The sequence below is a fragment of the Haemaphysalis longicornis genome, unplaced genomic scaffold (genome assembly GCF_048455015.1).
Source record: "Haemaphysalis longicornis isolate Haplotype H1 unplaced genomic scaffold, Haemaphysalis longicornis Haplotype H1 scaffold_7, whole genome shotgun sequence".
In the NCBI taxonomy this organism is placed as follows: Eukaryota; Metazoa; Arthropoda; class Arachnida; order Ixodida; family Ixodidae; genus Haemaphysalis; species Haemaphysalis longicornis.
In genome coordinates this window covers 196,309,668-196,331,503 of record NW_027526422.1, presented here as the reverse complement: position 1 = coordinate 196,331,503, position 21,836 = coordinate 196,309,668, and the positions used below count along the sequence as shown (strand labels likewise).

Sequence of the window (21,836 nt, the reverse complement as noted above, 5' to 3'; positions counted from 1 at the left end):
AGCACAAGGAAGAGCAAATCCCTGCTCGTACTGTGAAGCCTCCACAAGAGCAAACCAATGGGGCATTATAAGCACTAACTGGTGACAGAGCAGCACCGCACCTGCGCACAAGGTGAGCGCAGCTTCTTTTTCGTGTTTCGTTTGGGGCTTGGGTATTAGCGTATACAGTAGAACGCCCCTCTTACGTTCCTCAGTACTGCGTTTTCCCGGCTGATATGTTGTTTATTTCTATTCCGGGCATAGATCACATAGAGTCCCGTGTACTATAGTCCTCACTGTTTCGTCGTCCTTCACAGTATGTTCCGGGATCATTCGTCGCAATCTTACACTCCGAAGCCACCCGAGCAACATGCGCGGACGGCCGTTTTGACTTTTGACAAGCTTTGGCCAGGCTTGGTAACGAATCTGATTGCATGAAGCCTCACGTGGGTGTAATTCGTCACCATTAGATGGTCCTATATTACTCTATGCTATCAACATCATCGCTGCTCTTACAAAGGAAGTTTCACTTCAGAATTCTGGAAGTGCGTGTTCGCCATAAAGCCCCACCGCAAGAATAGCACGCGCTCTCCTCGTCATCGTGAGTGCCGCCAAGCTTTGAGAACGCCGTTGAACTTGCAACCGCAAACTGTGTAGTGCCTTGATTGCGTCGCAAAAACGGGAGGCGCTTTCAGTTCAGGAGACGCTTGACGTACTAAACGCAGTAGACAAGCAACCAGCGCGGAAGAGAGTCGACATCGCTAGGAACCTTGCATTGCCACGCATGGTGTTTTACAGCGATCACAAAAAGCAGCAATCCTACATTCTCGAGTTTTTTATGGTCCGAAAGCCAAAGTTGCAGAAGTACATGGCCTCAAGTCTAAGTTACGCTGTTTTTGTTCATTTTCGAAGGTTTACTGACTGCTGCGTTTTCCTGGTTGTTACGTTTTGTTTTCCGGGTCCGGTGAAAAACATATGAACGGGGTTCCACTGTATACGTGTGCGGTTTCCGCAATCAACAAGAGCCCTAAAGACGGAACAGGTGCCGTGCGGATATGTTAAAAACAAATTACACGCTGAAATCAAAGTCCTATTTCACCCCGTAAAAGATTGTTTGATTGATTGATTGATTGATTGATTGATTGATTGATTGATTGATTGATTGATTGATTGATTGATTGGTTGGTTGGTTTATTGACTGATTAATTGATTTTTTATTGATTGATTGATTGATTGATTGATTGATTGATTGATTGATTGATTGATTGATTGATTGATTGATTGATTGATTGATTGATTGATTGATTGATTGATTGTGATTGTAGAGTTTAAGGCGCTGAAACTACACAGGCTGTGAGGCGCGTCCTAGTAGACTGCTCCGGATTAATTTTCACCGCAGCTAATATTTTACGTGAGACTAACTCTCGTACACTCGGGCGTTTTTGCTTCTTGCCTCCATCAGAAAAGCGGTCGCCGCGCCCGGGAGAACCCATAAAAGAGACAAGCAAGATAAATTTGGCCTGCTAAGGAACTAATTGCCTAAAAGAATTTTGCTAACGCACCTTGAATGAACCTAACTGCCTGTCAGTCTCAGCTTCACTAATAAGCTACTACCAACTAGCTGAGCTGATTGTGCACCCTCTGCAGTAGGCGTTTCTAAATTACCAAGGGTAGAATTTAGAGTACTGCGTGAACGTAAAAGCTTTCAGATATCTTGGGAATAATTTCGCAAGCTGCGTCAGTAGAATTTCTTATCCCCATCCTATCAATTCTATGTCTAATCCCTCGGCACTTCGAACACCTCTTCTTATTTTATACTGCCTTGTCACGTCGCCTTTAGTTGGGGCTCAAAACGTACCTGCAAAGCAATGACTGTCAGCCCTTCTCAGTTATGTAATTGTGCTATGGTAGGCGCAGAGAAAGAGACATAACAGTGTTTCAAAACACTGACGCGGTTAACCTGCAAACGTGCCTGCCTTAATACGCTAGCTGATTAAAAAACTCATGATAATGAAAGATAAGATCACGATAAAGGTCGTAACTTATTACCTTGTTTAAAGCTTTTTCACAGCACTGTGCCAGTACTCTATTTCTGACGAAACCAGCAGAGAGTTGGAAGCACGCCAAGCTCATTTAGGGAACGACAAGGGGTCCTACGCGTCCCTCAATTGCTCACTTACAAAGAGCAGCTTTCCCAGGAACACTAAAAGAGACATTCGTGCAGCTGAAAACCACACACATTCTCAAATCATGTGGTGTAAGTTCTCGAGCACGTTACTAAGTGAGCGGAGTGGGAAAGTAGGCTGTAGAAGGTTGAAGAGAAAGTGCATTTCCAGACTACATTCACCGCGTCTTGTGTGAAACTGCTTCGCCACGTTCGGCAATTTCATTCCGCATCTTGAAATCACAGTAAAGGCCTGTAGATTGAAGGCGTGCGTATTGATGAGACGCAAGATCTCGCAAAGATGGTTGTGTGCTTGACGTAAATTTTGATGAAGCAACTGAGGCGTCTGTGTGTGTATGGAATGGGCGATAGCGGCTCACATACGTAAGGCGCGATCGATGCCCCAGCGTCCGCTTTGACGTTCCCCTTTATTCTATAGTGGCGTAGAAGCCACTGAAACTACCTATGGCGGAGCACATTCTTACAAAACAAATACTTTACCTCCAAAATACAATTACCAACGTTTATTTGTTTCGCTACTTTCATACCAGAGCCTAGAAGTGTTGTCTGGACCAATAGCTCCCCTTTTTACTATCGCTTGTCGACTTCTTTATTTTGTTAAGCATCCGTATTTCAGTCACTCCCCGGTCTTTGAACCCCAGTGCCATTGCTCCGCTTCATGAATTTCGACATCCCCATTACTTCAGTTTAGTCTGTAGCGGCTCACACCATCTTATTTTTGCGCTGCTGCGTCATATAGTTCGTTTTCCGAGATAGTTCACCGGGCTCACTTTAGGGCTAATTTTCTTTTCAACGTAGTTGCTGGTTACGGCCACCGTGGGGCGATTGTCGTCCAGCACGTCAAACAATCCTCAGCTTTATTTTTCGACGGTGGTAAATTGTTCATAAGCAATGCTTTTAAGTGATCCACATTGTCTCCTACAGACTTCAGGTTTGTTGTCTTTCCCTTCCATCCTTTATCTTATCAAACCCGCCATTCTTCCCATCAACCCGTCACCATCCTGCGAACGTTGCTTTTGCACTTGCCTTACACACCGATATCGTGCTGATACCAGGATAGGTGCTTCTAAGGCAATTGTATTTCAGCGAGGTTGCGTTACTTAGTTAATGGAGTGATTGTCCGTGGGCAAGAAGAATCCGCAGAAGTACGCATACAGAGTTTGCGGAAAAAAGTGATCACTGGAACTGATGTTGGCGCCAGACTGAGACGTACTTAAACTCAAAAACGGGAACAATTGACGGTAGCCTCTGAAAAACTAAAGGAATACCTGGTCTATGAGCAGCAACAAGTAAAATTTGTCGTGAGTAGAAATTAGGTCTGGTAAATCGCGTTTAGTTGCCACAATTTGGAAATACCATCCTGGATTTTGCAGTGCTTTATTGCAGCCACAAGCTCGGTGTGCATGGCTATCGGTGGATGGCGCCACAGGCCCAAGCTCAGCGAAGAACTAAAACGCACAGTCTTGCCACAAAGTTACAGAATAGTAATTTTGAAATGCGGACACGGTCTCCTTCACGCTATTAATGTCCCACACAAGCAACAGGCTTTAGCGCCCAGGTCTTAACCGGCGCGAGCGTAAACGGGCTGACAATCTGGTTTGCACCGGTTCATAGATTCGTAATTGGATTTCATTTGTCCATAACTGTACTTTCATACCTTTTTTTGTTTTTCGACCTAAGTACTTATCCATCCGTGTCATCTATAGTGCAGAATAAAATGGGCGTTTCTCTTTAGCTATTCCAACTACCTATTTTTAAGCATGCCATGCACACCCCATTCTTCTGCTGCTTCTATCGTAGCTTGTCATGGAAGCCTATCCTAATGATGGCCCAAAGAGTGTTTATGTTATAAGTTAGTAACTCAACATCCCTGCAGTAACTGTCAGAACCATCAACAGCTTCAATGTTGCAGCACGATGGGGAGCATTGGTTCCGGCTTTCTTATTAGCTTGTGCCTGTAGTTTAAGTTTTATCTGCATCTTCGCCAACGCTTCAAATTTGTGGACGTTCCGAGCCGCCTCTTCTTTATCCCGCGAGCTAATTTTTTTGTAGACGTTTGCAGTGGTGTAGCATATGCTCGACATTACCAGCTTACCACCCTTCCTAATTTTGCAATCCACCCTAACACTAATGACAAAACGTTTAATAGCGTCGGGCTCCTTTACTTTCTGAGACCATATGCCTTGACTCCCAGAGTTCAACTGTCAACCACCGCCAGGTTTTTCTTCCAGTAGCAGGCTTTATTAACTTACGTGCCAGTTAATTTACAAAAAAAAAACTCCATATGAAAATTGTGGCTCAACCGAACTGTCTGCTACGCTACTTTCCCTTAGCTCGTACCATTTAAGCGGAGGTTGGATAAGGTTCACCAGAAGACTTCGCGACGTATGTACCAACTACAGTTTGCCACAGCTAGTTTTCCGTCCTATTGTCAGGTAATCAGTGGACCGCACACGTGATGTACAAAGTAGAAAACAGGTGCTGTGCCATAGCAGCATCGAGGGCGACCAGGAGAACAAGTATGCCAGCATGTGTACAGTTTTAGTGAAAGTGAACGCCAGAGAATAGAGTCAGCACACCGAAAATAGGAGAGGTTGTAGCATGCACGTCACGACGAGATTCATGAGGAGTCTTTTTAAAGCTGTTCAAGAGGAGCTTTACGCATTGATTTTGAAGACAGCGGGTATGGTTTGTGTACTCCTAAAGGAGCGGTGTGCTAATACCTCGAGAAATCCCCGTAGCTTGTTTCTCCAATTATAGTTCTTGGGGCAGTTCGCAGAAAATATGCCTAGATCACCGAGTGCCGCGAAGCACGTATAGACAACCCATAATTCATTTTGTGCCAAATGCGATGCCCTACGCTTCGCCTACTTAAACTGTTGCTCCCTCTACGACATTCAGTCATTTTTAAGTTATCGCTAACGGCAACTAATACAGAAAACACGCTGAGAATTATGGAGCCTTCCAACTCCGTCCCCATAAGTGCGTTTGGAATTTATTTAGAGACCCCTGGCAATAATGTTAAGTCACCTAAAGGCAATTTTCGGTTACGTAGAAGTGATCTGGCGGTCTTGGCAAATCTGCTTGCCATCAATGACAGCAATTCATCGATACTGCCAAGCTGAAACCCGATAGAACGGGTAATTATATTTTTCTCTCTGTACAAAAACATCGAGGAGAGTAGCGCTTCTCGAAAAAAAAATTGAATCATTTTCAGCGCGAAAAACAGCCCGTGTTCGCTGCTGACGTCGTGTTCATGGAAACTGCGGTAGCCCGCTGTTCATAAATGCGGCAGGCCATTTGAAACCCGTACCAGCGTACTTTTCTCGCTCTTTTGAGGTCCTCAACCTTCCTTATCGCGCTCAACCTTCCTTGTGTGACCAGTTTGTGTTGTAGACGCTTCAGTCTTGGATTTTAGGGATAAGTTTTAGCTGTCATGGCAATTCACGTAGTATGCTGCATTTGAAGACGCAAGTCCCGATTGTGAACTAAATCAAGCATACTTGTTGTGGACTTTTAACAATGCTGTTCATATGCTCTGTTTATTAGAAAGATTGGTGAATTCAAAGCGTTTGCGGCTCCCATGACTTCGTATTTACGGGAGTCGACTTCTAAAAGAGACTGGAGTTCTAGTCATAATTCTCGGCGTCACCACGAACGTTACTGAAATGACCGTTGCTGTACCGGAAATTGTGTACGTATGCAATTTCTACCCCTGTCGCCAGGGTAGCAGCCAGGTGTTCTATCCACACAGCTAAACTCATTTCTATATTAAAAAACGCAGCACTATAACCGCACACAGCCAAAATAAAACAAGACATAGCCTGATAACTTTGCTACCGTATTTGTACTGCCACACGTATTTTTTGTGTTTCTACTTCTCACACTAAATATGTTCTGTTTATGTTATGTTACCCACCCCCTATGTAGAAATCTTTTGCGTGAGGGTCCTAGACGTATTTTGAATAAATCAGAATAGGTAGGTCCGTTCACTATGACAGGACACCAGACTGTTAACTTGTTAACTGGGCGCTTGTTAACTGGGTGCACGCAGAGGGGCGCTCTGACTGTGGTGATCCTGCCGTATCCATCCCGCCCATTCTGCCCGTCGGAACACTTCACCCAAAGACCAGGAGAGGAAAGCGAAGAAAGAGGCGCAGACACCATGCACTAGTAAACAGGTCTTACATAATCGCAATGCTTCCGTATTTAAAACCCGCCGAGCGGACATTTCCGAGAAGTTCTTATCTGACCTCTTTTGTTTTCGTTTGCGATTCTCTGGTTCTGACAGCCCTGATTTATTTTCTCCCGCATTTTAAAGTGGTTAGTCCTTCCGCAGAATACACTTTATGTTACGACACTGACTCGAAGCCCATAACCTGAAAGCGGGTAGAAATGTGTGGTGACGGCTGGAGGGGCGCATCGCACTTGCCTTCCCGCCGCCGCCGGGTCTACTGGCGACAGGGCCATAGGTGTGTTGAAGGTCGAGCTCGATGCCTTCCCTTCTTCGGCCACCGCCTGTCCGCCGCGTGGATTGGCCCGGTCGCCCTCGCTCACCTTGATCTCTATAGACGCCGCCTTCCTCCGCCAGCTGCGCACTGGCTCAAGGCATGTCCTGGGGAACATACACGCCGAACAATTGTTACCGAAGGTTGTATGGGGTATTTTGAGTGTGAACTGTACTTCACCAGTGAAAAGGCTGCAAAAATAGTTGCAGACGTGTAAAGCGCAAAACTTCGACGAAGTTCGAAGGAGGGCCGCAGGGGAAAGCGCTTGCCCCGGTAGTTTTCCTCCGTTCTTTGTTTTGGTTTCGCGCTTTACACGTCTGCAATAAAATACGAACGTCCCTATTAGTCCGCGTTAATCAGTTGTAAAACAGCCCGAATGATGGGGCGTGGCCAAGTCATACACAGAGCATACAAGCATTTGAGCGAACAGAATTATAAAAAATTGGAAAGCTAAGGTGAAATATTTGTAGATCTTCTAATGCAAGTTTTACACACTCTAAGATTTTTCTCCATATCAATCGTATCAAATCGTGTCAATCAGAGACATAGGAAATAGAAAGCCGAGGATCTTCTCTTCAATGTTATGTCGATATTTTCGGCTGCTCAAGAAATTTCCATCTCGACGCCAAGATCGAAACTTCAAGCTAGCGAGCGTAGCTTCGTACCCGTTTTCTAGCAATTGAGTAGAATTACTTCGTCATTCATCCCTTTATTCCATTGCACATAAGTAAGGCCGATAAAACTTGCCAGTTTACAGGCACTTTACATGTATGGTGAGGTGTTTAATAAAAACTGCGGCGCGGGAGAGGTACGGTGTTTTAAATTACAGCTGTATAATCTTTTCTTTGCAATAGTGTAACCCTTGCAATATTTACTTGCGTCGTCTTTGTCCACACAAGTACTTGGTAATTGGTTACGGGGAAAAAGACCCTATAAAGCATGGTCAAAACCTATAGGTGCGGCCACACGGTGCGGCGGACATAACTCCGTAGTGCGCGCATAATGCTGAGTTTTCTGTGAAGGCACTCAGTCAGGTATTTCAGGCTCATTCAGAGTATGTATTGCTAAATTGCCGTGTCAACGTTTTAGGAGACTGTATTTCTTTTATTTAAATGTTGTTCAGTTAATGCTAGACAATTATTTTTTGGGCCAGGCTTAAACTTTTATTTAGTATAATTCCATCAATTTCAGTGTAATGCATCCACCCGTATTGTAGGCCTCATTACCGAAGTGAAGTAGGAAGATGTGCTAGACCTGTATGCAATCAAGGATTCAGTGGTGATCGCGGGTGTGTTTAGGTCCCCTCGTGTAATATTCGTTTCGACGCCCACCCGGAGGAAAATTTTAAAACTACAAAAAGAATAACTATTGAGAATTTAGGCAAATACATTTCGCAAGTCGTTCCTGTGGTCCCAGTGACTGTGGATATAGAGCTTTTGGACTTGAAATGTAATGCAAAACTTCAACCGCATTTATTCACTGAAGAGTTTCGAATTTAAAAGTATAGTTCTTTAATTGGAGGAACCTACCTGCGCTTTCGAGTTTTGTTCTGCGAGTACCGGTTGATGTTGGAGTACTGTGTAGGACTAGTGGGGCCAGTGCCTGATTATAACAAGCCGCTGCTGTTCAACACAGCACACGCGGCCACTGCTGCACTCTCTGCTTGCGACGTTTCTACGCGCATTCAGAGGCATTGCCTTGCACGTTGTTTTTTTTTCGAATATGTTTTGATTATTTTGAGGGTTGGACTTTAGAGGGTCTCACTGCTGAGAGTAAGTCGTTTTCGGCAGGCGACCATTTAATGTTTTGGAACCAATGAGAACGCCAAGCCGCGACAGCAAGTGGCTGCATTATTAAAAATGCCGAGGGTGACAAATACATTCGTCGGCTCTAAAAATGTGCTGTTCCTGAAGGGAGATAGAAACAATATTCGAAGAGTTTTTGGGAGCGGGCAGTATGAACTCTTTGGCTGGCTCAGCTGAAACCCATGCCCACGTGGCACCAGTGATACCTTTTTTATATTTACTCTTATCCAAACCTTTTCATGGTGGCAAGCATGAAAGCCCAAGATTGAGTTCACACGTGTCCTAATACAATAGCAACGAACGAGGCTGCTGTGCCCTGTATAAAATGTTTTAGTGTGAGCGCGCCAACATGTTACCGCTCGTCTAACCTTCAGTGAATTGTAACAAGCGAAGTCTCGTACGAAACAGCAGCCATCTGTTCTTAGTTTATTATGAATGAAGAGCAGATTAGAAACAGGACGTTAACTATGATGTCAGCGGAACGTTGATGATTCCTGGAAGCTGCCTAATCCGAAAGCATCAAGAGACATTTTGAAGAAAAATGCGGCCGAAAATGAAACGATACAGCCAAAGGCATCGCGCAGCAGTTTGTTCATTTATGCAATGTGCTTCAAAAATTTGCCGGTGGATTCCATACAGATGGTTAACAAGCTAAGATGTGACATGGCGGCGGCTGTAATACGCATGGCGCATGGCCTGCCCACTTCGAAGTATTGTGCGGCCAGAGCTTGTGGCCAATTCCACGTACACGCTTCTCCGCCCAGCCCGCCACCACACTTGCCTTGAGTATCGCTTGATTTGTGCTTACTTTTTTTCTGCGCATGCGCAAGTGCAGCGGGGGAATTTTGTGCGTACACAACATCCTCAGATTTTACTGTGGCCCAGTCATAAAAAGTTTCGCTTTAAAACAATGCACCACCTGCGCTTGGAGCCTAATCTCACTCGAAGTCGTGTCTGCAGGTAAACTTGGGGGTTAGTGTTTATACCCTGAACCTATGAACTCGGCAATACAGGGAATTTGTTTGCCAGCTTCTAAACTAAAACTGCGTGTGCCGACTGTTTCCGCGAAACGTAAAGGGTGATAAGACTCCGCCATACCGACGTAATTACGACGTGGCTCCACTGAGCGATTGCAGCCCAACCTAGCCATATTTAAATTAGCACGATAATGCACAGACAAGCGTACAGATACTATTTCTTTTCTGAAAGGCACGGTTGTTGTAGGTATATTTTTCAGGGGTCAACGTACATAGCCCGTATGATCTCCACCAGCAGCCAGAAGATGGTCTGGAAGATGAGGACGCCGACAACGAGGATGTAGACAAGCCAGGTGCTGTTGCCTAGGGAGCGGCTGGCATACGTCCAGGCGAACGCCAGCACCATCACGTCGCCCGCGCAGGAGATAATGTCCACGACGATGCGGAGCACGTCCACGCGGTGGTCGGGATCCAGGAAGAACGCATACAGTGGCTGTGAACCGGGGCCGTGAGAAAGATGCAACAGTCCAGGTTTGTTTATCCCTCAAATGAATTCGTCAGAAAATATAGCGTTATTTGTGGTGACTGGTGTATACACAACCGTCAAAGCGCACTATCTTCAGCAATGAACCCGGATGAAGCGCAAGTGCTGGTAACCAAAGAAGGATAGAACTCGGTCTTTCCATGAGTCTTCTAAAGACACAGATATCTGTACCACACCAGCAGTGCTATTCCAGAAGGTCCGATATAGCTGGCTTCCGAGTTTCCAGCTGCTCCAGTTAACAACGTAGTGACTGTAAAACATCCGATAGACGTCAACAGAAACCGGACCAATAGCGCAGAGCATGCTGAGCATTATCAGCGCGCCCAGTTGATGCCGCTCACATTGAAAAAGCATGGCTTGTTCGATCATCCGCGTGCAGCGCCGTCTAGAATAGAGATGCAAGATGCTCCCCGTTGCGTACACTAGATAACCAGCTTTTCCTTTTAAAACTGCGACCTGGTCCCAGCCTTTTTTTAAAGCTCCTCCGTTTAAAACAGGCGCAGGGTGGCTCCGATTTCCTTTATGTTCTGTTCTTCCGCTGAAATGTGTTTGTTACGTGGTTTAGGGTGGCTCCAGTGCGGCCCAGCGCAAGCCCAAACCACGTAATCGAACCAGTTTCCTGCAGTGAAAGGAACGAGTCCTTCTCCCGGCTGTCAAAGGAGACCGGCTTTGTTTGCGTGCGGAATGCGGGAGTAGTACCAGACATCGCCCCAATTTAGCGTGTCGTGAGCGTGCGTCAATATTTTTCGAGTTGTGTTTAGACGTGGAAGGTGTGTCACCTGTCATCGATTGCTTTTTTGCTGAGAATGATTACGGCTGCCGTTGGAAAATCCTGCCGTCTTGGACGCTCTTATCGTTCTAACTAGGGCGAACTCTTCGTTCGGACTGAACCACCCCCCCCCCCCCCCCCCCCGCGACTGTGGCAGCATTTCACTGACGGTGGCCTGGGGACTGCGCTGTTCATTGCTTGCTGCTAAGCTTTGCTACCGGAGCATCGAATGCAAGGGATTTCGTGGCTGCGACGGGACGCCATGGCAGCCATGTTTGGGTGCGGCTCCCATCGCTATGCCGCGCCACACAAATGGGCCGGGTGTGTGTGATTGAGATGAGAACTCGGAGGAAACTCGGCATAGATATTGCACAGCCGAGTTGAACTCGTCGCGCACGTTTTGGCGGCGGCAGCGGCGTGGTTCATTTCCTACGGTCGTGGTAGCACGCCTATGTCTATCCCGACAGAGTTTCTTCCTTTAGCGGAAGAGGACTTTAAAGCCCTTTTTCTTCTCTCGAAAGTACTTCGCACTGGTTGTGCAGCCATCTTGCGCCCGACCCCCTTTTTGAGGACTTTGAGGCGGCTTTCGCTCCATGACAGCCGAGGAGCAAATGTTTGTGTGCGCTGTGGTTTTACTCGACGGACAGCTTCCACGGAAGTTCAGTTCTGTTGGTAGCGACCAGACCAGCGACCGCCCCCAGTCGACAGTCAGCCGGTGTGTGCCGAATAGTATTACTAGACACATGTTTTTCGCATTTTTGTGCTGGTTCGCCGGACTTGGCTTCCGCAGGTTCTACCTTGCCTTTGTCTGTCTGCAGCCGCAGCGTACGCTTCAGTCGCAACCGCTATATGGAAAGGAGGTTTCCATCGAGTGGCCCTGCTTTACCTTAGTCTGCTAGCAAACATTTCCTATCTGGCATTGCATGACCGTGCGCTTCAGTCATCATCAGCGCGGCAGAGGGTTTCTGAAGAGGCTTTGGCTGTCACACCATTCTTTCGAAAACTTTACTTGCAGGTTAGTATATAATAAACGGCGTGTGTCTATTATCTTTACGCAGTTCAACAGGTTTTGTCCAGCGTCTCTGTCGTCTGGCAGGAAGCGCAGCATGCAAAGCTTGCGAAGGGAAGAGTTGAAATTGAAAGAAACAGCATGACACCACAAGCAGGGTGAAGGTATAGAGTATATACAAAATTCTAACGACTGTAGAGAACTTCATCGAACAAAAGCCGTGAAGGGAAAAGTGAAATAATTTGAACAAGTTTGAAAAGCTGCGGCTCTTGCTATTTCTTTCTTCATGGCACATGCCGCATTTGGTGACTTGGCCGCAATAGGAAGCATTGAGGAGCGAATGAGCTCGGTTTTGAAAATCCAGAAACTGCGAATTGTAAAAGGAAAATTTATAGAATAATGCGTGCCGCGTGCTGCGTGAACGTGATGGCACATGAGAAGGACAGGTGCACACCAGAGAACCCCGATTATAGGGAAGCTGTGGTGTGCGCCACACTTCTTGCTGACGAGTTCAGTACGAAATGAAAGAGAAGAACCTGCGGCAAACACGGTATAGCAGAAAAGAAACCGGTCGAAGTAATGCCAAAATTCATGATGAAAGACAAAGAAAAAAAAGAGAGGACAAATACGCAGGTGCAATATATGAGTGAAGAATTATCGCGAGTACAATTATCAGTTGTTAATAAGTATTGCAAGTACAAAGTAACAGTTGTATTAAGTATAGCCAAGCTTTCGCCTCCAAATCACGTAAGCAAACTTAGGTTCCCCTTGGAAATTTCTTATCTGAAAGCGGACGGAAGGTTTCATTATGCCGAGTAGCAATTACTTTTAATGTGGCGGGTTTCTATCACCCGTCTAATATTTTTGCAGTCGGCCTTGGTCCCGTCATTGCATTGACTACCACCGACGGCTGAATTTGCCAGAGAGTGCTTCTTAGGACGGCAAATTTCATACAAAAAGGTCACAGAAACGCCTAAAGTAAATAAAATAAATGAACTTTGTTGTAAAATCATTGGTTTTGATTGTAGGGTATAACGCGGCGACGCAACGCAGACGCGTTAATTACGTTACGTGGGTTTCGCTTGAGCTCAAGCTTCTCGAATTCCGCTCAATCTCGGGCCTTCTGGAATACCACCTCAGGGCTTTTCAAGGGCGAAAAGCACCAATTTAATACTTGGGCAGACCTTAGCATGAAGCATAGCAACGCAACCCCTCCTGTTTTCTCTAACTATTGCCGCGGGGCAAACGAGACGACAACAGAGGAACGATGTGTTTATAAGGGATTGCTTCCCAATTAACGACCGGACGTTCAGCTAAGGGTGTTTGTGGAAGAAGACGAGGTTTTTGCTGTTGATCTGTTCGCATGTTAGCGGCAGCCCCAGGCTTTACTCTCTTGAATAGTATAAACAACGTAAATACAATTTTATCACGTAACACTAGTGATGCAAGGAGTGGAAATACCGTTATCAAGGGCGCGAAAAGTGTTGATTTGTCTTTAATCCACGAAGGATCATGCTCTGCGTCGGCACAAGCGGATAATTTACTTCCCTAGAACATTGATAAACTACATGGTAGAGCACGGGCCGGCAACCTGTGGTACGCGGGGCAGTATTATGCGGCCCCCGGCACGATGTCAAACCCCCTTCCCTTCCCCTTGTCACTTCTTATCTGAAGGCCGACATGGCAGTTTTGACATAAAATGGGGTCAAAACTCGTGAGTCAAGCTCGAAATAAACATGATTATCATTTATATTCCTGTTTTGTACAATTCGTACATCATTTGCAATTTTCTGAAAAATTTCGTTCTGCCAGCAAAGCCCCCCTCACATCCCGTGATCTGCCGTCCAGCCCTCGCCATGTCGGTTCCAGGAAACTCGGCCTTCTGCCCCAAAAGGTTGCCGAACCCTGGCGTAAAGAAGCAAAATGACGTGCGCTTCGTACATACGTGGGTAAATTACCTGACAAGTTGCCACCTCCCTTAAAATTGACATTAGTTTTTCTAAACTTGTGCAAGTCAAGACGGGCATACCCGCGTACGTTTCACCTCATCCGGGGCCTAAGCTCCCCTATAAATTGATTTTACCGCCAATATCAATCACCCCTGCTACACTAAATTTCATTGACAACATAATTCCAAGACGTCTGAAACTTTTGAATACAATATAAAGACTTTTTGCGTGCCTCGTCGTCATGAGACGAAAAACTGCAGGGGCAATTTTCGGTGATAAACGCATCCAAAATTATATGTTTGTTCTACTTCCTGAGCGGTTCAGATTAATACGTCAGTGGCTTGTGCTTAGTTCGTGCGTGGGAAAAGAATGGTGTGGCCGAGAGGTATGAGTGTAATATTTCAACGTGGAATCCTCACGGCCCGATGCGGCCTGACGGCTGTCCTCCGTAGTCGAGCGGTTTGGATTAGTGTGTTACAATAAACGTCAAATACCTGAACTTGGAATGGGCCTAGTTGGTTTTTGACTCGAAACATTGCTGGCGCTAAGAGGGACAAGTACGAATAATTGCACAAACGAGTCAAGGTTACACTTCGCTCGGGCGCTTCACTCGATTGTGTAGTTCTTTGTCCTCCTCCCGCTTAGCGCCAGCAATGTTTCGAGTAAGATGCCTACGACGCGGAAGGCGTGCAATGCAAACGCGCAAAACTCGGATCCAAAGAAGCCGTGGGGTGCGCTCGCCGGCAGCTTGCTTAAGTATTTTATGTTGAAAGACTAGGATTGATAAAACGGTTATTTAAACAGTGTGCATCAGTAAAGAAGCCCGTCGAATAGGCCCGAAACACTAAGAAAAGGAGTCGAATGAAGAGACACAACCAAGTGCATCAGTAAATAAGTCTTTGACAAGTGTCGCCAGGCTTTTGCCTTTAAAGCACGCATGCAAATTTAGATGCCCCATGAAAGTTCTTGTAACGGGAAGCTTTTATTTGTATTCAAATCCCAAAGAAGCACGACGTCTTATCGGCAGGCCAGCTGAAGCATCGAATCATTCCTGGGCACTGAATTAATTTACCGGGAGCTCTGGCGGTATAATTGTGCATTTTTGTTATAATGTAGCGAAAGCATGTAAAAGCATTGATTGGGGAGTGAAAACGAAAACTAATTTCGTACCGAAATACAGTTCCTTCTATCCGCAGATAGATGAAACTTTTGAACACATCGCCTGCTCATATTGTATTCATAAAGCACGATACAGAAGGAAAATAGCCCTTGGTTCTGTGTGTTTCCGCTAACTTTAGCCTCTTCTGTGTTATCGCTTCACGAAGCAAATATGAATCAGTCCTAACTCGGCCAACCTTTACAATGAAGCAGCATATGGGGAACCACCCCAGTTTCCATTCCGGCGAAGCCGCTTTACTCGGCGCCGTTCCGGGGCTCCTCGTCGCCAGCACCGACCGCTCTTTCGCAACTGTTATTCCCCCCGCCACCACGCTGTCCCTTTCACAGCAGGCAAAATTGGGAGATAATGGCGGTAGCGCCGCTATCACACGATTGCGGAGAGTCAACGGAAGCGCGATTGGGCGTGAAACGACGAAAAGCCGCTGCCGCCGAACGTGTAGCCGCCGCCGTTGCCACCTACAATTCCACCTCGTCGAGTAGGAAAGATTCCCTCCCTGAAGAAGACAAACTGGCCCGCTTGAAACACCGACGTGAGCCCATGATATTTCTTCAGCTGGAAAGCGTTTCGGAGCAACATTTTCGCAGGTGTATTTCACGCGTAGGCACGCGTCCGTCACCGGGATCGTGTGCACGAGTTGGGGGCGAAGTACGGGGGCGTGCACGCGCAGCCAGACGTCATGTTATTACGTAAGACATGCCCTTCCTGCTGGTGGGAGACTGAAACGTGGAGGTCTCACAGCTCCACGCGACCAGTCAGCTGTCCACCTTCATGAAGCAGATTCAGTTTTAGTTGCTGTTTTCCACAGACAGTAAGATGCCTGCCACGCTGCAGCAAAAGGATTAACATGGTAGTCTGGTAGAATAAAGCTCAAGTCCTTGCAGGTTTAACTTGCTGTGGGACGGACGCAGGTTATTCACTCGAAGGAAGAAGAGCGGAAACCCAAGGACATGCGGCCCGACGCGACGCACAAAATGGCGCAAAAACAACGAAACGCCGCTGCCCCGCTGTTTCCGCGGGAAGTTCCAGCTAGTCGAGTAGCTACGAAACCCTCCGGAAGAACATTAAGTTGCGTTCTCGGTACACCGTCGAGGGCCAATATTGCTTATTCTGCTTCAAGGGCTTTGACAGCAACATTTGCGAAAGTGTCTTTCACGTCTGAGCATGCGCACATAGCCTATTGCAGGTTAATGCGGGTACGGGCGAAGATAGAAGGGAGGGGGACCGAGCTCGTATAGATGTAGGTTTCTTGCCCTCACTGATGACATGGCCATTGTGTTCGCTATAGGTTTAAACGTGGACGTAAAACTTCCCAATGCGACCAGTCCGATGTCCTGAGTGGTCGGGTGGATTGGTTTGCTGTGTTAAGCAGACGGTAAGATGGCTAGGACGCGGGAGGAGGAAAACATACAGCCCTATGTTTGTCCGCTAGAATAAAGCTCGATTCCGTTTAAGTTTCCTTCAGCCAATTGGCTAGGAAATATGCTGAATTGCTAATTACAAACGAAAGTGTTTTCTTTGGTGCACTCCGTGAACTGCGTCCAGCTTCGCAGGTCATCCTTCGCAGAGTGGAACGGCACTAGTTTTTTTTCTTACTTATGTTCTTAATGCTACCTCATGCGCCTAGAAAGTGATTGGCTTCAGATTTGTTTCCTTCCGATTGTTTTGCGTGTTTTGGAATTGAGCGACGCAGGTATAGCCATCCAAAGAAATCGATTTTGGGCAAGTTCGTATTGTTTTGCAATCATGAAGGGCAGCATAGTAGACAAATGCCCCAGAAAACATTGGCCGCGTATCTACTCCTTTCGTTGCAAATGCCGACGCAAAACGATAGTCGACTGGCGCCCCCGGAAAGTAAATACCTGCCTTCTATTTCCCCCGCACCTCCCATGCTGTTCCTCTCCCGTCTCGTCCCTTGCAAGGTAATACGCTAGAGGTTTGCTCAAGTCAATTTAAATTTACCGCTTTCCACTTGTCCCGGTCGGGTGACGCGATTGCAGCGCTGCGGCACGCCGGACATGCGCGTGAATCGAGGCGCCCTACTACAACGTTTATAGAACCACGTTGCCTTATTCCACGACCGTTCCAAGCGAAACGCTATACCTATCTAGTGGAACCTTTCGTTGCTGTTTCCATTTGATTTTTTAGGTTTCCGCCAGGTAGCGCGGGCAACAGCAAGCGGCCGTTTTCCGCAGTTGATGTAGTATTTTATTTCCTATCGCGAAAAGCAAGCATCCGTAAATTTTGAATAAAGGAATGCTGCAAATATCACTAATGCATTGATTTTCAGCCATAAGTTTCCATAATGTCTTGTTCTTGCTCACAAATGTTGACAAGTATGAACACCAATACCGCACTTCGACGCTTAGAGTTGGCTGTATGTAAGACTATATCGCAGTTGCTGTTTCACTTTGGCTGGGTGGCTGAATCGAGTCACAGACAGACAGACAGACAGACCAAAATTTATGCGTTTGGTAGCCTAAGAAAAACAACTCGACAGGACGACGCTCCGTCCAATCCACTTAGCCACCGCTTCAATAAATATCTCAAGTTCTAAACAAAACGCAGCATCAAAAAACTCGTTTTCTTGAGCGAACACTATGAAATCACAGAACGTCGTGCTTTCATCCTTTCGTCTTTTTTGTGTACTCGTCTAGTTCGCCGCCCTAAAAGATGTCAAAGCAGCCAGCCATGGCCGGCTGCAGACAACCTTCACGTTTACCGCAAGAAAAGACCCTGGCGTTCGACGCTTACCGGGTGATTCCAGCGGACATTGTAGCGATGAAGGCACCCGTTGCATTGGTCAGTGTCCCGGCCCTGCAGCCATCGCTCGAGGCATTGCTTGTGTGTGAGGCCGATGGAGCCCTTGCAGCCACAGGGCGACAGCAGCGGACCACTGTTCGCGTTGGCAGCGCGGTAGCAGATGCGGCACACGGGGGCAGTGCCTCCCACGGCGCCACTGGTGGCTGCCGCTGGCAGCCACGGGGGCTCGTAGAACTCCGCTCCCTGGTTATCGACCATAGCGGTGGTCTTCCGTCTTCAGAGTGATGGGCTCAGGGTTGGCGAGGCTGAATTAATAAACGATGTTTTCGAGTAGAATAAAACCTGTGTACTCAAAAACGTGCAGAACGAGTGAACACTCTAATGCAATGTTTTACACCGGGCTGGATTAGGCTAGGTTTCCTTCCGAACATTTTTCGATGCCATAACATCCATGCTCCTTGGTGTTTCTGGGCGACGTGTTTCTTGTGTACGTCTGTTTGTTTGCTTGTAAATGGCTGCTACCGAAGCAGGCGTCAGCCAGGGCAGGAAACGTACCCGTGCCGGCCAACGCCGCTGTAGAAAACCAGATTGACGACGCCGTTCATTTTCAATATCCCTCTATTTGGCTCGTCCTAATGGGGAGGACGCATATAGACAGGGCTCTCGGGCGCCCAGGAAGTTGAAAAGTTTTCCAAATTTGCGGGGTGTGTATGCTCTGTGCTCGAAGTGCCGCGTTCCGATACTACACCTGAATTGGAATCGTCTATTCTCCGATTCGAGACTATACACCAAGGTTGATTGATGCAGAGGAACGGCTGGAATTTTATGTCTGCGTCGTGACCAAAAAGGGAGAGATTGACGTTTTTTGTGTAAAAAAAAAATTTTCTTGTGATGCCAGAACGATCCATCCCAACCGATCATCCAGCGGGGTAAGTGCGTGAATTACATATATGTTATTTTAATTCTGTGTGTCGTTGCAAGTATTTTGAACAATTTATAACTAGGTTACTACGGGCCATTGGGGCGACCGTCACAAGGGGGCAATTATTTTACAGCGCCGCTGCTTATCCAGATTCGCAGGGCCTAAATGGCCTCGAATATACAGTCTGATGGGACCGGTTAAACTAAAAATATGCTGGCATCTTAATAAATCTGGCTTTTATAAATATAGCAAACACGTAGCAAAACTTCTAGTTCAGAAATTTGATCATACAGAACAGTTGCAACGTCAGTGAAGATTCGCTACATCTGGGGATTAATAAAGAAATATTTTATTTAAGGACACAGGCGTCTGCAACTGGATGCCGGTAAGTCTCCCATCACCAACAATAGTATGAGTTGTTAACTCCTGAGGCCTTACAATCTAAGGATTGCTCAAAGGGCCTCTTTTGTTGAGATCACCGTGGCGTTTTTCTGTTCACTTTAAAGATCCTGAGTTAACACTTTAAACCTCGCTATAGACAGCACATCATATTGATCATATTGATGGAGGCGAAAAGCAAAAACGCCCGTGTGTACGAGATTTCGGCGCACGATAAAGATCCCCAGGTGGTCAAAATTATTCCGGAGCCCTCCACTACGGCGCGCCTCATCGTCTGCGTTGCGTCGGCGCGTTAAACCCTACAATCAATCAATCAATCATATTGATCTGCAGCCTTATTGTTTCAATAAGATTGAAACTTTGTTAGCAATTATCCGACATTCATGGCAAACAACCGAAACGATCTGGGCTTTCTTTTCCTCGGATAACCCATGTCCAACACTTCAGTAAGACGGTATTGTGCGATTGCGTATTTAAATCATAGCAAGGCACATTATTATTTTTCTTGAGTCAAAAGAGTTTTTTATCTCCATCAACACGGATTCAGGAAGGCGTTGCCAACTGTTACTCAACTGATAGGAACAGTTCGTGATTTTTATTTATCTCTCGAAGCTCGACAACAAATAGACGTCATTTGTGTAGATTTCGCCAAGGCGTTTGATAAGGTTCCTCATAACAAATTAATTTTTAAGCTTCAGTAACTAGGACTTAGCTCAGATATACTAAATTGGATAGCCGCGTATTTAAAGAACCGTCAACAAAAAGTACGTGTAGATGATTGCACGTCTAGTTCATTGAAAGTACTGTCCGGTGTCCCACAGGGGTCTGTTCTGGGTCCTTTGTTGTTTTTAATTTTTATAAATGATATTTCCGCAGTTGTCGAAAGCCCGGTTAAAATCAAACTTTTTGCAGACGATTGTTTAATTTACGCTCCTGTAACTAACACAAGCGACCAAATCAAAATTAATCGCTGTCTGCAAGCGTTGCATAATTGGTGCGCCCAGTGGGGGATGGAAATTAACTTTTCAAAGACTACGTTCACCCATATAACCAAGAAGAAATCTGTACTCGCATATGATTATAAAATCGGAAATAACTTTCTGACCAGAACACACAGCTTTAAATACCTGGGGATGACTATTACCAGCGATTTGGGGTGGCACACTCATGTTGAGGAGGTGTGTTCAAAGGCCTACAGAAAGTTGTTTTACTTGAGGAAAAAACTCGAACATGCCCCTAGAGAAGTCAAATTACTTTCATATAAGACATTTGTTCGCCCTATTTTGGAGTATGCGTCTTCTGTACGGAGCCCTCATCAGCAGTCACTGAGAGATAAACTAGAAAACATTCAGAGGGTAGCAGTGCGCTTCATTTGCTCGAGGTACCGGAGGACAGAATCCGTCACAAATCTGTTAAAATCATGTACGCTAGAACCCCTGCAAGTGCGCCGCGAAAAGCAAAGGTTAAAACTCCTGTTTCAAATTATAAGAGGCGAAATGAAAATAAATAAAGACACATACATTCAACCTGCACCCAAACGAGGAGCTCGGTTGAACCATAGTCACCCATTAAGGCCTTCTTGGGCGCGTCTAGATGGCTTTAAGAATTCTTTTTTTCCTTATAGCATAGAAGTGTGGAATAGACTTCCAGAGTACGCTGTTACTAGTTCAATTGTCAAAGCGTTTGAGTGTTAGCTAGAATTGTACTACCGGCAGCACGAAACCTAATGTCTGTTTTGTCATTGTGTATTGTTTTTTTTTGTTTATATTCCTCCCTGTAATGACCCTCAAGTGAGGGTTACAGTATCAATAAATAAAGAAATAAAAAAATCTATGCAGTGGGGTGGCCACGGTTGCTGATGTTTGAACATTGGGTAGCTGCACCAGAGGCATTAACATCAATGCGACTGTACGCAGCTCGCAATAAGCTGGAGTAGAGAGGACTGGAAGGAAACATGTTCAAATCCGTTCTACAGAAGCTCTTGTCCATACAGTAGATACGTAGTTATTATTAGAGTCTCATTAAACATTACCCTTAAAGCTGTTGCGAGGCGTCCTCAAGGTAGTAATGATTGCATACGCATTATTAGATTTCGTTCTTGAACAGTGTAAAAAAGAGAGCAAGAATCCTCCTATTTGGAGCTGTCGAAACTGACCCAACAAACAAATACAGCATGCCACACGTTAACTGGGACCTCTAGGAATAGACAAAGAAGATTGGTTTGGTAGCACAACATTTGTCAAAAGTTACGAGTTTTTCTTAATGCTTGGTAGTGTCTATTATTGCGGCGACCGTGGGAATTACCGTCAAACATTTCACACGGCAGTCGCCTCTGACTGGCTAAGGACGCCACCTGGAGATTCTCTGTGAGAAGTATTCCCTAAAAACTCGTTTCTATCCGTAATGCTGTAGCGCTGTTGTATAGCACTTGCTCTCAGACGAGAAGGCTCGGGTTCGAGTTCGGCACGGGGAAGTTTTTTTTAGCTTTCTCGATTTTTGAAACCTTTGCTCGTCATGATTTTGTGAAGACTTTTTTGTCATTCTGGTCACGAGATGTCGAGAGTTCCACGCACGGGGCTTGTAGGATGTGTTGAATTAGGTTTAATATAGGTTGGGGTCTGTGTCGTCGGGCTGGGGTAAGTTAGATGTGTTAGAGCTAGGCTGGAGTGGGGTAGACTTTCATACGGTCAGTTAGGTTGCGCTAGATTTGGTTCGGTGAGGTTTGTTTATCTTAGGCTACTTCGGAAGGTATTATCCACTGAAATTTAGGCAAGCCAGCTTTGATGGAAAGTACGCTGGGAATTCCCCAGAGGTAAATTTCACGGCTGTCAAGAGATTAGATTCAGCCTT

At 46.0% G+C, this 21,836-nt stretch overlaps 1 protein-coding gene across 1 annotated transcript in view; it reads right to left on the bottom strand.

Moving 5' to 3' along the window:
• The window catches only part of LOC144146750 (uncharacterized), a 27,855-nt gene extending 9,894 nt beyond the window's left edge, over window positions 1-17,961 (bottom strand). The window contains exons 1-3 of the mRNA XM_077678674.1: window positions 17,657-17,961; window positions 9,727-9,947; window positions 6,597-6,779 (exon numbers count right to left, since the gene is read on the bottom strand). Of these exons, the coding sequence (XP_077534800.1) occupies window positions 6,597-6,779; window positions 9,727-9,947; window positions 17,657-17,923 (671 nt within the window). The 5' untranslated portion in view covers window positions 17,924-17,961. The remainder of the gene's footprint in view (window positions 1-6,596; window positions 6,780-9,726; window positions 9,948-17,656) is intronic.
• Between the last annotated feature and the right edge of the window lie 3,875 nt (window positions 17,962-21,836).